This window comes from Cavia porcellus, unplaced genomic scaffold, assembly GCF_034190915.1.
Source record: "Cavia porcellus strain 051 isolate PalLab524CR breed Dunkin Hartley unplaced genomic scaffold, mCavPor4.1 scaffold_1, whole genome shotgun sequence".
Classification (NCBI taxonomy): Eukaryota; Metazoa; Chordata; class Mammalia; order Rodentia; family Caviidae; genus Cavia; species Cavia porcellus.
The window spans coordinates 232234169-232247857 of record NW_026947484.1 but is presented as its reverse complement, the minus strand read 5'-3'; the positions used below and the strand labels follow the sequence as shown (position 1 = coordinate 232247857).

At 49.0% G+C, this 13689-nt stretch overlaps 1 protein-coding gene across 4 annotated transcripts in view; it reads left to right on the top strand.

Annotated features, from left to right (window-relative positions):
- The window catches only part of Togaram2 (TOG array regulator of axonemal microtubules 2), a 55568-nt gene that overhangs the window by 36418 nt on the left and 5461 nt on the right, over positions 1–13689 (top strand). For all 4 annotated transcript variants that reach the window (XM_003472884.4, XM_063230413.1, XM_063230412.1 and 1 more), the window contains 4 exons: positions 4021–4138; positions 4524–4618; positions 5869–6058; positions 6289–6505. In XM_003472884.4, the coding sequence (XP_003472932.1) occupies positions 4021–4138; positions 4524–4618; positions 5869–6058; positions 6289–6505 (620 nt within the window). The remainder of the gene's footprint in view (positions 1–4020; positions 4139–4523; positions 4619–5868; positions 6059–6288; positions 6506–13689) is intronic.

Genomic DNA, 13689 nt, shown 5'->3' with positions numbered 1-13689 from the left:
CATGCAAAGGGACAGCGAGATGGACAAAAGCCGATTCTTCCCTTCCAGCTCTTGTCCTATCTCTCTCCAGTGTCTTACCAGGCCCCTTCAGGGTGTGATCAGTGTCCTTGCCTCCACAACCTCTCTTTCCCTTCCCCTGTCACTTGATGTGATGCTATTCTTGACTCTACCCACCCAGCCGCATTCTCTATAAAACCACTTAAGCATTTTCTCAAGGTGTTTAGTGAGCATTGATTTTGTTATTATGAATAAAGTGAATAAGAAAAATCAAGCCCTTGTTATCTTGGAGCTCACCTCCTACTTGTGGGAGACAGATAATAAGCCAGTAAATGTTGTGGTCATTTGGATACACACGGGACAGGAACGTAAGATGCAGCAAAGATGGAGGGGGGCCGGGGATCAGGCCGTGTGGCCTGGCAGAGGAAATGGGTTGAAGGCTGCTGGAGGAGGACAGCTTGGTGTTAGAGGGAGAAGAGGGTCGGGCTGGGGGAACACAGAGCCAGGGACATGGCGGCCAGGGACAGGTCACAGAGGCCTCAGAGACCAAGGTAGGGGCTGGGATTTGGGTTCCTGCAATAGGAGGAGGATGAGGAGGAGTTTGAAGATTTCAAGGGGGAAAGGAATGGGATATGATGGTCAGAGTGAACCCTGAGGCTAGGTGGGTCCGGGCCCTCAGCGGCAGGCAGGTTAACAGCTCCTGGTTTTAGATGTGAGGGTGCCTGTCCAGTCCGCTGTCTCTAGCCCCACCCTGATGATGTCTACGCGTACCCGGCAGGCTCTAGAGGCCACATCCACATGTGTCACCCCCTACCCACTCTGCCTGCTCCTTTCTGTCATTTGCCACTGTGGAGAAGGGTGCTGTGTGTACCTACCTGCCCCACAAATGTCTTGGTCCCCACAGAGCTGAGCTGGGGTTTCCACGGATAAGCCAAAGGCTGCACAGTGGGCTGAGGCGCCCTTACCCTTGTGTGGCCCGGTGGGGCTGGGACTGTCCGGTGTCCTGCCCCTTGGCTTCCCTCATACTGGCCGAGGTGCCCAGTCATTATGTGGCAGTATCTGGATTTGTAATTTTTAATTTTGTAAAAGTGACAGTTTCATGTTTTTAGAGAGACTCTTCTCTGATGACTGGATCCGATTTTTTGATGTGCTTGCTAGCTGCTTGATTAAAACAATCTCTCTGGGTGCTCAGGGGAGGTCTGATGGTGGGAGACAGGACCCGGGTGGAGGAGGTCAGCACGCAGATGGCTGGGGAAGAGGACGGCTTTGGGATACCATGAAGGCACAGTCAACGGCGTATGGTGGTGAGGGTTGCAAAGAGAAATCAAAGATGCCTCTTAAGTTTTTAAAGAGAGCAGCTGAGTGAGTGTTAGGGCTGAACCGAGGTGTACTGGTGGAGAGGGAGCTTTCAGGCTGTTAATTTGTCTGTACTTCTCCATAGAAGGGTGGAAGACAAGGCCTAATAGGATCCGGATTAGTATCCCCTGCCGGGGTCCCTCCGACTTTGGGTGATGTGGATTGGGTTTCATCTTCCTCTTTGGAACCCTGTCCATCCCAGTTTGGCTTCTGGGTCCCTGGGCTCTGGTTTATCCTCACTGCCAGGGGCCATATCTTCCCTGCCTGAGATCTGAACCGAAGTGGCCGTGGACTTTGCTTATTCAGTCGCCTCCTTTTCTGGCTCTCTCCTCTCCTGGCTCCAGTCATCAGCAAACTTTGATGCTTCCAGTCTCCTTCTCCAGTCCCGTCCCTTTTTGAATGTTAGCCCCAAATCTCTACTATCTCTAGAGGAACTGTCACCAAATATTCTATTGTTATCTTCGGGGGAAAAGGGTCCCTAAAAAAGGGAACCTTTGTTTTCTGCCCGAGTGTGCTTCTCTGTGTTTCTGTATTGTACAAAGTCACCATTATTTACCAAGGCACCCGAGATGCAAGACAGGGACCCTGAGGTACGATTCCCCCACATGGTAAATTCAAAATCAACACGGATCTTACAGTCCCTCTCACAGTTACTGTCGGCGAGGCAGTGATTGTGACCTGGGTTTTACTATTCATGCATTTGCAAATTTGGTTGTGATGGTTGCTAGCAGAAACTTTTCAATTAAATTTGCATCGTAGAGAAACGATGGTGTGCCCATTTCTTTGTCTGTCAACCTTTGATTCATTTTCAGAAATCATTATGGGTGCTCTGCAGCGAACTGTTGTATAATTGTAGTTTTAAATGTCTTAGAAATATTCTACTATTACTTGGCATCACAATTAAAAGTTATTATGTGTGAGCAGAGGTTTAGGACTAGGACAGTATGACATGAATTAGACACCAAGCAAGCAAATATTGTTGAAGGAATGACCAAAATCCCACTTTTTACTGAAAAGCAACCACCCAAAACTTTCCCTGTGAGAAGAAAATATCCAAGTAACACTACCTTCTGGACATGGTTCAGTGGCCGAAAGGCAGTGGAAATTGCTAATTTTTTTCTGCTTTGCTTTAGGGAAAAATAAAATAATGATGCATTTCACAATCAGTAGATTCTTAGGTTGGATGAAATATGTGAATTCTAGATGCTTCCTGCTGTGCGTCTGACCAGCCACAAAATCCTGCAGCCTCTTGAACGCAGTTACCTTTTCCGATCCTGTTCTTCTGCCTTAGTGCAGGCCTTGGTCTCTTGCCTGGGCTGTGATGGTGGCTTCCTAACTGGTCTCCTCGACCCTCGCCTTGTCCCCAGCAATTTGCCCTCCACGCCACTGCCAGAGGGTGTTTACCGAGTTTACCCCTGCAAATTAGGTGGAGCCGCCCGTCCCTCCTACACTGTCCTATTTGTGTGCTTCCTCAGACTTCTGAATTTCCCATTTTAGAAAGAAATCAGATCTATTTCAGTATAGCCTTTCAATGTAAGACGGGATAGTTAACTAGATGCTTGTGAGGAATTTTAAATGACATAAAGGGAAATTTAATATGAATACATGTCGTACATACAATTGTACTATCAACTAAAATGTACGTGAATAAAAGACAGATTATAAGAAAAAATATATATTTCATTTTTGTAGTACTGGAGATTAAACCCAATAATTTTTTTTTTAATTGGAGGGTCTAAACTACTAAATTTTGTGGGCTGGGCTTGAACTTGCAGTCCTCCTGCCTCAGCCTCCCAAAGTACTAGGATTACAGATATGTGCAGCCATACCTGGATGAAAATATGGAAATTTATTCTGGTACCAGGAATTGAACTCAGGACTTTGTGCTTTCCAGGCAGCTGCTTAGGTTGTTGAGCTATATCCTTAACCCAGAAACCTTTTTTTATTATACACTTCTTAAAAAAAATTTAATGAGAAGAAAGAAAAAAACCAGAAAAATCAACATCCAAACAAACCCCCAAAACAGCAACCAAAGGAAAATGACAGCAATGTCAACAACAACAACAAAACCACAATAGCTGTGTAGGTTTTCAAAACCAGATGATAGTGATTTAACAATGGCTGTTACCCTGCATATTGTTATCGTCAAAATAGTTGCTCAGGTTACCAGAAACAGGAATAAAAAAAAAACCAGTACAATGAAACAAAACATTGGATTCCAGAGACCGAGCTCAATGCATGCTGCCATCCTCCAGATAGATGCTCAGGGCCTGCAAAGTCAATCAAACAGCTTGAGGGTTAACATATTCCTTTCACCTGGGTTGTTATCTTCCCCTGAGTCCTCCAATCAGCCAGGTCCTTATGGGGCGGGGGTGGGGGGTGAGCCCCTCTGGTTCCCCAGCCTGTGCACCGCTGGCTCACAGGAGGCGGGCTTTGTCCTCTTGCTGAGTAACCTCCCCAGAGACTTTTAATAGTAACTTTTTCTTGGTATTGTGAATGATATTCATCTAGGAATCAAACTTTTAACTATGTAAGGGTTGCTCTCAAAATTTGAAAAAGTATTAAAAACTTTCTTATTGGTTAGGAAACTTAGGTAAAGCTTTAGAGAAAATTTAGCATGCACTTCTGTGGCTGTCCCCTCCACCATGTTTCTTCTCCCCACGGCAGGTTTTATGGCCGGAAGATGGTGACTATCTTGATGGCGAACCCTAAGTTTGACACGTTTCTAAAGCAGTCCCGCCCATCTCATGACTTGCGGAAGGTCATGGCAGCCATCAAGCAGCGGGTGAGCAGGTGGCACTGAGTTGCAGTCTTCTGGGGTGGGGTCAGAGGAAAGGCTGCCTCCTCGTATATGGGCCACTGGATTGGGGACTGGGTTTTCCCAGTCCTGTGGGGTAGGGTAATGTGGTCCTGTCCCCTGTCCCCCTGTCTGGTCCTACCCTCACTACCTATGTTCCCTGAGCTCCCCAGGCCTCCATACCTTCATCTGTTCAGTGGGGAACCTTGATCCCCACGCCAGCCACCTCCCGAGCTCTGGAAGGCTTACTTGTGACCTCTGGGGACTCTCCTAGGGGAAAGGGATTATTCTTGTTAAGACTTCTAATAAAACATTGGGCAGTTCTCTGGAAGGATGCTCCTTTTGGCTCAAGTTCTGTATATATTTTTTTAAGGGACTGGAAGAGAACCATGAATTTCCATCTGCCAAAGGCCGCAAGGTGTCAAGGAGTCTGGTGGCATGTGAGAATGGACTGCCCACTGAGGAGGGGTATGACTGCTCTTGTCTCTCTGGGGCTCCATGTCCTACACTTCCTGTAGATGCATCTTGCTTCCTCAAGGCCAAGGGTGGATCCAAGGTGGATTGTGGATCTGTGGTGTGGCTGAGACCTACTTGATTCTACAATACAAATAGATGGATTTATAGGAAGTGTCCTCCACCCACATCTTGGGCAGATCAAATCTTGGACTTGAGAACATTCAGCAGTAGAATTGGTCCCTAGAGTCTTGGCCAAGGGAGGTCCATTCCATTATTATAGGTGAGAGGTGGTGTTGGTCAGGCTCCCACTTTTCACTTAGATCAGCAGACCCTTTAGCCATCAGAATGACCAGTCTGGGACTGGTTCGAAGGCAGAGCTGCAGCACAGATAGACTAGAAGGTCTAGCAGAAGTGCTGGAGGGTGGTGCTCAGAGCATCTAGAAACTCAGTGGGAATCCAATGGGCACTCCTGTGTTTAAGTTTTAAATTCTTCTGCAGTATCTTAGGACGATCATATCTGACTCCTTAGGGGGCACTGGCTAAGCCCCACCCCTGCAGTAGTGGCTTCCTGTTCTCTCCCTCATCTGCTCTCTCCTGTCACCTTCCCCAAGATGGCTCTGTGCCCCACATTCTCAGAGTGGATGGCTACTCCATGTTCTGTATAACTCGCCTCCTATTGGTCCGTGAGCTCCTTAACCATGTTAGGAGCTTAACCATGAGCATCCAGACCATGTTAGGCAAGACCATGTTAGTTACCTCGTTGTCAGCGTGCAGCACAGCTCTTGGTAGGCAAGAGGGGGGATGCAGGAGTAAATGGCTGTTGGATGGTGTTGGGTCCTGTCAAGCAGGACCTCGGTGCACAGCATGAACTCAGGGACCTGAGCTTTGAACCGAGAGCGGGAGATAGGAGCTCTGTATAGAACTGCTCGCATACTGGCTGGAATGCCCACAGGACTCTGATGAGCATGTGATCCCATATCAGGGAACAGGGCTTCTTAACATTTCCCCAGACACTGGACAATGTGAGCAGAGCCTGGCCAGCCAGGTGCAGGTTATAGGCACCAGGGAGAAGGTGGAGGAGAGGACTTCCAGGATTTCCAAGGTCAGTGTCCCCATGTAGGAGGTAGAAGAGAACTGGGTGTGAACCGAGCCACGGTGACACAGCTGTCTCTGCCCCACTTGCCAGTGAGAGGGAGCGTAGGGCAGGGGACATGCTCATCTCTTGGGACTCTGCCCAGGGGTCAGACCCTTCTTCCCCCTAGACTGGGCTCCAGTGGCCTGCGGCTGGCGATGCACTCCTCCCTGCGGGGAGGCATGGAAATAGCAGAGCGACTTCGGGAGCTGACGAGGCTGCTGGAAGCCAAAGAGTACCAGTCTCGGATGGAAGGCGTGGGGCGGCTCCTTGAGCACTGCGAGACCAAGCCGGAGCTCATCATGGCCAACCTGGTCCAGGTGAGGGCCGCTCAGCACTGCCTCTCACCTGTTTCCTCCTGGTGGGTGCAGCTTCAACTTGGAAAACTGAGCTAGGTTGGAATTTGTGCCAGAACTCTCAGGGCAGCAGGAGCCAAAAGCCTGCGTGGATGAGGTCAAGGGGCTGGGTACTCCTTGGAAAGCTCGGAGGCGCTTGTTCTCTGTCCCACTGGCAGATTTACGGTAGGCTCTTGGTTTTTGTTCTTTCAAAGGTCTTCGATGCTTTCACCCCGAGGCTTCAGGATTCCAACAAGAAAGTAAACCAGTGGGCGCTGGAGTCCCTCGCCAAGATGATCCCCCTGCTCAAGGACAGCGTGCACCCCATGCTGCTCTCCCTCATCACCGCTGTTGCAGACAACCTCAACTCCAAGAACTCGGGGATCGCCACCGCCGCTGTCACGGTGCTGGATGCAATGATAGAGAGCCTGGGTGAGCGCCCCACTGTGTCCCCACTGAGCTCTTGGGTGCACCTGGCTCCCAAGTCACCCCACTGGTTGGGAATAAACAGAATTGCAAGTGACCCTGATTGGTTCGTGGGCCAAACGTTTCTTCAGAGGCTGCTCAGGCAGACATTGGCAACCTAGGCTCTCTGGGGCTCTTGGCTGGAGGCTTCAACATGTCCCATCCACCTGGGCACTGGGTGTGAAGAGGGGCGGTGAGGCGGAGATGACCTGGTCTGGCCTCTTCATGGCTCCCCTGGGGCCACACAGCCTCTCAGTGGGTGAAGGAGGAGTCCTGGGCTTAAAGGGTGAGGACCTGGAGATGGGTGGGAGGATGGAGGACTGGAAGGAAGGATTAAATAAAAAAAGGACAGAGCTGTGGAGGAGACATCAGGAAAATCGAGGGCCTCCCCCTTCCTCATGTACTTTGCTGTATCCCATGCTGGTTCTCCAGCATCAGGTGGAATTCTCAGGGCATCTGCGTGTGTCCTTCCTTCTTCACAGGTGATATTTGGTGTATCTAGTATAGATTTCAACGTGTACTTTGAAAGTGGTACAGGGCAGCCTTAGATCCCAGCTGGCAGATTGGTGAGTTTTTACAAAAAGCCTCACCTCCGTGGGAGGAGCTCATGATCTGAGCATTTGGCTTCGTTTGCCCTGCAGCTGTATGTCTGTGCTGGCACAGGGCCTTCCTTGCTTCTGGCATCACAGAGCATCCCACGGCAGGGCTGGGACACGCTCCTTGGCACGTTCTCCCCTCCCCCATCTCCCTGCCGCAGCCCCAGCCCGGCTCCTAAGGCTGGTACAGCAGCTGTGTCCTTGGCAAAGCCACCAGGAGGAGTTACAGTTACAAATCAAAGGCCTGCTCAAGCCCTTCTCTGCCTTTTAAGTTCATAAATATTGTCAATTTCCACTTTTCATCTCAGAGGGAATTTATGATTTGCTGAGTTTGTTGCTGTAGAACAAACAATATAAATCCAGCTCTAAATTATGGTTTGTTCTCAGCTCTGCTCTGGGTAAGTGAGATTGCTGTTGCCAATAACCAAGGCTCTTGGTAAATCACTGTGGGCCTTGGATTTATTGGGAAAGCTGGCATAGAGCAGAATGGCTTTAGACGCTCGAGGAGGATGAGTACCACGTTTAATGAGTGGAGTTTTAACTCTTCCTCCCCCAGGGGCTTCAGTTTCTGATCTCTGCCATCAGGCCAGTCTCCTTGGGCATGGTGCAGCCTGGAACTTGGGGCTACAGAATCTATCATCTGCCAGGGTCAGAAGGTTGCTTCTACTTGGGCCCACTATATCCATCTGGGCTGGGCACTCTGGAAAGTAGGGGACTTGGGGATGGTCTGAGTGTCAGTCCATTTTCTACTGCTGTAACAAAATAGCAGAGGCTGAATACTTTAGAAAGAAAAGAGGCTTTCTTGGCTCACAGTTCTGGAAGTCCAAGAGTGTGGCATCAGGTTCCGCTCAGTTCCTGGGGTGAGAGCCTCATGGCAGATGGCATCAAGGTGGTGGGAGTGGACGAATACGAGATTTTATGGGGAGACAGGAAGTCAAACTGGGTGGGGGGCTGGCTCATATTTCTCTTTTAATAACTACCCACTCTTTTGGGAACTAACTCACTCCTCCGGGCCATGAGTCCAGTGACCTAATTACTTCCCTGTAGATCTTTCTTCTTAGAGATTTCTCCCCATTTATCTGCACTGAGGCCCAAGCTTCCAACACATGAAGGACCTTGAAGGGAACAAACCACATCCAAATCCTAGCAGCCTGCTTTTGTGATCTGACCACACCTGGAGGTAGGGTTCCTGCTCCCAGGCAGACACCTGCTGGCCTGCCTCCTTTCTGGGACTGAGTCTCCTTGTAGGCTCCCTCTGGTCCGCCAGCCAGAGCCTTTGGTATTGGAAGAACAGTGGCTGGTGTGAGGGGATGGTCCTCTTTTTGGGTCTGTAGGTCAGTGCTGTGGCTGGAGTGGTGTTTGACCTCACAGGGACACACAGCTCCCATAAATCCCTGGCTCAAGGCTCCTGTGGCGCTCATGGGGTGGAGTACTCTGTTTCGGAGCAGGTGTGGTAAGGAGCTCTCTGGGCCAGATGGCTTTGCTGTGTGTTGCACCAATCAGCAAAAAAAAAAAAAAGGATGTTTTGGAAAACATTCTTAACTATGAAGAGGCAAGCTGATATCTATGTCCATGGAGGCCAGAACTAGGGGGATTTAGGGTAGACCAAGGCTTCATCATTGCCATCAAGTTGTCCCCAGAAATGGCTCTCACCTGCCTGGAAGGATCTGAGCCCAGGCCACAGGGATAAAGGGACTTAGCTTCCTACTCCTGGGGGGCCTGGGAGGGAGGTAGCTGTGGACTCTGGGGCAGTTGTGACAGGAGAGAAGGGGCATAGCCTTCCCAGATCACAGGATAGGCCTAGTGGTTCTAGTGGCTTCTTTGGGTAGGAACAGTGGGGAGCTTAGCACCCTGGGGCCCTCCTGGAAGTGGCTCAGAGCAGTTTGCGGGAGGGAGCTTTCTTTGACCCTGCTTCTTTATGCCCTCCTGGGGATTCTGGGCCCCAGACTGGTCAGTGCTGTGAAATCTTTAAATGCGGAAAGTCACAAAGCCTTGGCTCAGTGTGTTCTGTTTTGTTTCTTGCTAATTGCGTGGCCAAGGGGATCCAAAAGGATGTTGGGTGAGGTCATCAGGCCATCTTCTGGCACAAAGTCCAGATGGCCAAAACCCAAGGAGAGGCTGGCACGCCTGTGTAGGTGACCTCTAAAGAGGTCTCTTGATGCTGGAAGCGAGCGCTGAGCAGCCTCATCAGCCAAAATCATCTCTCCTAGTTCCCTGATTTTCCTGAGAGTGGGTGGGGCTGAGAGAAATGTTGGTTGACAGAGCAGCTAACGATTTCCGCTGCTGTCCTTTTTGGGGGGACGGGGACAGAAGCCCTACGTCAGACAGCTTACTCCCTGATTTCTGCCATTTGTCCCTGCCTGCCTTGAGGTCTCTCCAGGCTTCAGGCTTGATGGTCTTCTTCCTTCTCATCACCAAGAGCTTCTGATTTCAGGGACATTATTCTGGGGATTAACTAAGTTTCCCATCAGACTGGTTGGCCCTGTCTGTGTGCTCTGTGGCTGCCTTAGTTACAAAAGAATCTTCCCTGCAGGCGGCTGAGGGCTCAGCCTCTGCCAGATGACCTTCTCATTCAGGCTCTTCAGAGCCAAAGGGAGCTCTCTTAATGTAGCCCAGCCCCGGCCAGTGCTGGGGACAGCAGATAAGCTTGGAATGGGGGTGGCTTCAGGTCTACTTCCACTATCTTGCTGTCTGACTTTAAACTTATCACCTTGTTAAATCACATGACCAACATTATATTGTCAACAGAAATAAAAATTCATCATGATGCTTTTCTGTTACACCAACTGCTTAACATATCTGTCTCCTATTATTTGGCCTGCATGTATACATATTTCCTTAGTTAAAATGACAATGTGAATACAATTTTGAGTTTGCTTCTTTAACACTATTTACTTTCTCATGCTATTATGCATTCTTCACTAATTTTAAAAATATAAAGTCTATTTCGGCACTGGACAAGACACACCTATTAATGAGAAAATGGAAAATATGAAGCATTTGAAAAGAAAAAAGCCTCACTTGTGTGCTTGGGTCCCAACTGCTAAGAGAAATCATTATCAGCATTTGACTTTCATTTTAGACTTCTTTTTTCTGTGTATATTTGTACACATAGTTGGGACCATAAATTTGACTTTGCATTGTGCTTTAAAGAAATCAGAGAATGAACATTTACGTACGGTTACACTCCGGTCACCCTGGGCAGCTCCTTCCTGCAGCTGTTTGCATGTTTCGGTGGAGGCGGATCGCATCCTGTCTTTTCCTAGTTTTAGTAGTCACAGAGGCTGTGGCATCTCTTAAGTTACTGAGTATTATGCCTGTTGTGAGGAGGCCGACTCTACTCTGGTTTTTTATTGTCACGATCCATGCTATCATTTTGTTTTTTTGAGTCACAGCTTTACTAGGTAGTTCAAGTGACCTTGAACTCATTATGTGTAGCCCAGACTGGCCTTAAATTGGCAGTGATTCTCCTGTCTGTCTCGTGAGCGCTGGGATTACAGCACTCATGTATTCTAGCATATCAAGCTTTATAGTTTAAGAAACTATGAAGTTTCTTAAAAGCTCTTTGCTGGCTTCCCAGTACAATGAGGATAATCCGGTGGCCACAGAGCTTAGCTGGATGGAACAGATGTGAAGTCCCCTAGACCTCGCTCTCACTCTGAAAGTGTGAGCCTGAGTCAGGAAGACAGGCCTGAGGCCTAGCAGCCGGTGGCTTCTTCTCCCCCTTGGATGGCTTTTAAGATACTCTCAAGGCCAGTCTGTGCCTCCTTGTAAGACAGAAGAGGAGACTGACTATAAAAACAACAGGCTACGCTGACAAAGCACCAATTTTAAACTTTCAAAGGTTAAGTTCCAGCCTCCTGATTGGTAGCTCTAGCATGAAGCATGCTGGGATTTCAGAGAATTTTAGGGTAATAATCACAATCGTGACAAAAATAGCTGCTATGTCCATGGTGATGACATGCTCTAGGCATGATGTTAGACATGTCAATCATTTAATCATTACAGTAATGCTACGAGAAGGTCCTAGGATCATCCTCATTTTGTACATAAGTAAACTGAGGCACTGAGACCGTAAGTGGCTTGTCCACTATAATGTAGTAAAATGTGGAAGAACGGGATAAAGCCTAGATATTGTGCCCTCAGAGCACAAGCTGTTGACCAGAATGCTTTATTGGCTTTCATTAAATCTGAGCATGACCTAAAAGTTGGGCCTTCCCCTTAGAATCAGCTACAGGAAGCCTGGTCAGCTGCCTGGGTTTAGTGTACTAAGATTCATAAACTGACTTGGGAAAACTCGTCTGGTTCTGACATCAGCCTGTTATCAAGCACTGCTGTGAACAGGATGCCTTCGGATCAGGGTCTGCAGGATCTGCATTTTCAAGAACTTCCCAAGTTTACTTCCTTCTGGCTCTGAGCTGGAGCTGGACTGGGAATTGTAAGAGGTGACCCAGGAGAGAGAAATCCTCTGTCTTCAAATGTGAATTCACCTAGAATGATGGTGTGTGTGTGTGTGTGTGTGTGTGTGTGTGTGTGTGTGTGTTTGTGTATGTGTAACAAACAGAAGCACCTAGAAATGGTAATGCAGGTGATATCATAAAACCTGTTCTTACACAATTAAAACTTTAGCAAGACACTCTGAGGCCATTTCTTGCTAAGTTGCAATATTCTAGAACTAGATGTGTCTTTCGTGTCCTTGGACAAATTAAACATTCTTTGTTGCCTTGAGGATGGAGCTTTTGCAAAACAGCAGCAATACACGTCTACATTTTCTCTTCTGTATCTGTCACGGGCCTCAGGAAGACAGAAGTCAAGCAGGAATTAGCTCTTAGCTAGATTTGTGGCCATTCAGGACACTGAGCAGTGGTATCACACAGTGGCCCTGGGAGAGGTGGAATGTTTGGAAAGAGCTCTTCGGGCTGGGCTGGTCCAAACTGTCCCCTGTGGAAACTAGTTAGGGCTTGAGATGTTGGTTCCCTCAGCCTCTGTGCTCTGGGTTGAATGTCCCCTCTAAAACTCATGCTGAACTGGGTGGTAGTGGGGTCAGGGTTAAGAGGTAATCCTCTTAGTCACTGACAGATGATTAGATCAGAGGGTGCTGCTCAGGAGCAGATTAATGACGTTGCTGTGGGAAGTGGGTTATGGTGGGGGTAGGTTCCTGGTGAAAAGAATGGCTTGGCCCTTTTGTTTGTCTTTCTGTCTTCCGCTGCCACCCTCCATGCTCTTGGAACCCTGAGCCAGATAAACTTGTATGGTTTATAAATGACCCAGACTGTGATTTTTCTGTTACGGACTCCAGCACTGGGCTGTACTTGCTGGGCTGCTTTGGGGATAGGGTTTGAGCCTCCCGCCCTCCGCCCCTGACAGGTGCAGGCAAGTCCTGCAGCCGCACCCCTGAAAGGGGCCTCTGGTTCCTTGATCCACCCCTACACTGAGTTGTGCCATGGCTGCTCTGGTTACAAAAAAAGGCCAGGACCTGGGTGTGCTGGGGCCTCTGCAGTTTATGGCACAGGTGCTGTGCCCATAAAAGCAGTGCCCTTGGGCCTGGGGAATTTGCAAGGTTAGCACAGTTTTCTCAGACAGAGGCAGCTTTCCTCATTTTTGTGAGGAACGCAGGTCTCCAAATTTAACAGTGTGAGAAGCCAGAGGATGCACCCAGAATGGGGAGGAGTCAGCTTCTTAATTCAGGACACATGGGGTCCTGCAGCTTCAGAAATATAGCCCAACGGGCTGGGAACCTTCTACCCCGACCCTGCCCGCGTGTGATTTCACCATGAACAGTTCATGTCTGTAATAAGCACTCAGACTGGTGCTCTATTAAGATCCAAGCCAGGATATGCTCACTCTTAGTGCTTTACCCATGGGTGCAGCTCCGTAGCTGGGTGAGCTGAGCTCTTGGGTGTGACTGCAGGGTGGGTAGAGCCGGGTAGTCAGAGCGCACTGGGACAATTAAAAAAAAAAACCGGAAAAAAAAAAGAAGCCCAAACGGGGTGCAGGCCTGTAATCCGAGCTTCTTGGGAGGCTGAGAAAGGATGATTCTAAATTCAAGGCCAGGCTGGGGAACTTAGCAAGTCTCAAAATTTAAAGGGGGGGGGGTGGGGGTGCAGCTTAGCTCTACAGCAAGAAAAATACAGGAGAGATAGATAGATTCAAAGCCCCTCTTTCCCCTAAATTCCTAAATTCCTAAATTTCGGGGGCATGTGGAGGCTTGGGTGGTGAGGTTAAATATATAAACTGTTAAGGGTTAATCATGTCCCCGAAACCTGCAGATCCCTTCCGATGTCCCCTATCCCCACCCCAAGCCAGCCAGATGCTTCTGTCCAGACAAGGTGACCAGTTGTCCCGGATCCCTGAGGCATAGACTATCACTGCTAGAGTGGGGGGGGGGAGGGGAGCCCCTGACAGACCAAGTCAGGTTTGTCACCTTGGATCCAGACCTTGGGCCACAGTTGCAGCAGCCTGGAGTTTCCCAGCTGGGGCCAGGTTCATGTCTAGGGTGTCTGTCTGTTTTTCAAAGGAGTCTCCTGGGAGGGGACAGGTAAAGGACCATGTCTC